Source organism: Lentinus tigrinus (genome assembly GCF_003813185.1).
Source record: "Lentinus tigrinus ALCF2SS1-7 unplaced genomic scaffold L226scaffold_23, whole genome shotgun sequence".
Taxonomy (NCBI): domain Eukaryota; kingdom Fungi; phylum Basidiomycota; class Agaricomycetes; order Polyporales; family Polyporaceae; genus Lentinus; species Lentinus tigrinus.
Window position 1 is genome coordinate 228,289 of NW_027137932.1, and position 3,320 is coordinate 231,608.

At 55.0% G+C, this 3,320-nt stretch overlaps 1 protein-coding gene across 1 annotated transcript; it reads left to right on the forward strand.

The window, feature by feature from the left end:
- Window positions 1-1,291: 1,291 nt before the first annotated feature.
- Window positions 1,292-2,101, forward strand: L226DRAFT_449638 (uncharacterized protein; the record flags this gene model as incomplete). The annotated part of the gene is made up of 2 exons (XM_067674927.1): window positions 1,292-1,597; window positions 1,655-2,101. Coding segments are annotated over 2 exons (753 nt in total), but the record flags the coding sequence as incomplete, so codon positions are not given.
- Window positions 2,102-3,320: the final 1,219 nt, after the last annotated feature.

Here is a 3,320-nt window from a genome sequence, read left to right on the forward strand (position 1 = left end):
ACGTCGCCGTCCAAGCCCACGGCTCCTTCCGCCCAGTCTGCGTTGCCGGCGAAGCGTCCAGCCAACCAAGCACAGGCCGCTCAGTTTGCGCGACCATTCGCCCAGTTCACGCCGTCCTCCGCCAGGGCAGTGCCATCGTCGACTCCGTCCGCGTCGTCCTCCAAGCCCACGGTTCGGTCCGCCCCCCAAGCGCAGGTCGCTCAGTCTGCGCGACCGTCCGCCCAGTCTGCGTCGCCGGCCACGCCCATAGCTCCTGTTCAGCCACGGAAGCAGACGCGATTCGCAACATCCACCAACCTAGCCGATTCCACGGCGCCAGCCGAGCTGAGACACAGGGACCACAGAGTGTTCGCAAGTGAACACCGGGAAGAGGAAGACGGTATGGATGTTGATGAAGAAGCGCAACCCGAGGACGAAATCGAGCAGGAAGACGATCTCATGGAAGAAGTTATCCCTACCGATGGTGAAGCTCAGGTATGGTTTTTTGTGCTGCATGGAACATGTAGAGTGTGCAAAAGTGATTGACTATCACACACAGCAATCTGCAAGAGACGAACAAGGAGGCAGTAGGGATTCGTCCGCATCCTACATGCCGAGGACGGACAAGGGCAAAGCTCGAGCTGAGGTCCCTGGTAGCCACGTGGGTCTGCATCACCCTTTTTCGCATGGAAGTAGCTCAAACATATCTGGCAGCAACCGGCAGTCCCTGAGCCAGATGGTGGCTCCGACGACTCATCTTCACCTCGCCAAATCGTGACCCAAGGAAAGAAGCACAAGCGCAGGACCGTGCCATCGAACTCGGGTGGCCAAGTAAGGGGCTGCTGCGTACCCGATTCCTCCTGACTCTTACTCGTTCCTTATATAGGGTGCTGACAATGCAACTTTGCACGGGAGCGTACTTGGCATGCAAACACAAATGGAAGGCATCACAAATGCTGTGAACTTGTTAGTCGGCCAGCAAGCGACATTGGTTTCGAAGATGGACGGCTTCACTGAGGCTATGACGAACGCGGTTCGTGGTACTCGCAACGGCAGGCAGTCTCGGAGGTCCAGCGGTAACGATGCTGACGATGAGTCCGACGAGGCTCAGCCGCTGCCTATGCGCAGTCGGAAGAAGAAATTCAAGGTCACCGGTCAACGTCAGCAGCGTGCCCCAGAGGCCAACGTACTCCATGTGAGGCTATGCGCCCGTTGATGTCCGGGGAGCGACGCTGATTTGTGGCAGGCCGCTGTGCGTGAGCTCGCCCGCAAGTACATGGGCCGAGAACAGACGGACGCCTTCCACTACGATAGGCTACCCTCGGAGCAGGACGTCAAGGACTACGATCCCAACAGTGGTCCTTGCTGCACGACCCATAACTTCCGACCTGATCTCACAGCAACTCCTGGAACGCCGTGGAATAAGTCTGCCATCGGCGTTTTCGTGGAAGCATACATGGAAGAGGGGACCGTAAAATGCGATGATCCAGATATCATAGAGGCATACTTCAAGCGTCACCTTCAGTACCTGATTTACCAATTCAAACACACTTCGGACAGCGAAGAAGTCAAGAAGGCCAGGAAATGCACTCATAGAAGACAGGAGCGTCGCCGTGGCGTAAGCGCATCTGTGCATAGCTCGACGGTCTCGACTGACACATCTGTTTTCCTTCAGCTATTCCACCGACGTCTAGAGACTGCTCAAAACAACGCCGACCTAAAAGGTCACGTCTACATGCTGCAGCGTCTTGGTCCCGAAGGCATGAGTTCGGACGAATCGGAGGTCGAGAATGGCGTTAAGGTGTACAAGGTCTTAGTCAAGAAGTGGCGCAACCCCGATCTCGTGGAGTGGTTCAAGGTCTTCGACTCTATCGCCCGGATGGAGCGCACTAACGTCATCAACGGCATGGATGGCCGAGGCGCGCCATACCGTGAACGCATACGAAGCACCAAAGACGACGACAAGTGCTCACCAGTGGGAAGATTGCCTCCTAACGCCTACAACAGCACCTGGTTTGATGATCTTAACAAGTTCAGTCAGGCCCGGATCAACGTGCTCAAGAAAGCGTATTCATTCACCCATACCGACGCGGCGAAGACGTGGGTGTCCCGACGTTGCCTTCCCCCCGGGCATGCGCTAATGGAGTTTCCAACAGTGCCGCTAATCAATTCGACGGTCAACTTAATCCCTCTCAATTCCGCTAGATATCTACGGAGCGTGGTGGTATGTCCAGTAGCGATGAGCACGATCGATCGCTGTTCATTCTCAATTTCTGCCTAACGCTCCCACCCTCTTTATACGACTTGTCCATCGCGCACCCTACGCTCTCTCCGCTGTCACTAGCACCTCGCTCTCCTTACGATCTATGAACCACGACGAAATGTACACCCTCCCTACGCTCTGTAGTTTGTCGCACACTCCAATTTGCATACTGCTATGATAGAGTCCTCAACTTGAAGCTGAACACGGTTCTCCTCCTCCTCCTCTCAGACATCACCGCATTATTTCATCCCCGATTTCTCCTCCTGCGTCCTGCGAATGAACCCTGTAATATCCGCCAACTGGTTATTCAGAGGACAAGGTGTCATTGCCGTCCATCTATCGCCTTAGAGGTAAGTGAGTTCCAAAGTTGGACTCTGAAGCTTTAAAGCCTCCGACTGGCGAACTCTCCAGTGCCCCTCTCTTCCTCGACTTACAAGACCATCTCACACAGATACTCGCCCAGCTAACACGACGCTCCATTGTGGTGAGTCTAGCGAGGTCTATCGTCAATGACTACATATCTCGTCTGGAACCCGAGTACTGAACCCGACGGTGTCTTCACCATCGTCAAGGCCTTCCTCACCGCAGACTTGTCATTGACAGTGGAGCTCATCGAGCTCCTCGAGAGGATCATCCTTGAGCCCTCACCCTTCCACGACAACCGCAACCTCCAGGACCTGCTCTTGCTCACGGTCCTTCGTGCGGACAAAGGCAAGGCCATCGGCTACATCGATCGGTGCGAGAACTAAGACACGGCCGAGATCCCCAAGATTGCCATAAAGCACGGCTCGCAGAAAGAGGCAAAGGAGCGGACAAGTGAGGAGATTCAGCACGTACGAGCGAAGGCCTCCAAGATGGATTGGCCGCGAGTAGTCCGATTCAGTCGGATCGTTGGTGGACGGTGTACCGCACCGCGACATGTCATGTACTGAAGTATTTGGATAATTCGAGTAAATACATACACCCGTGACCTTCTCCGCTGCCTACGGTGAACTACTTGTGGTTTGACTGCGAGCTTGAACTTGTTCAAGGTGAGCTTGTCACGTCACGACACGGCACGAATCGCGTCACGTCTTGT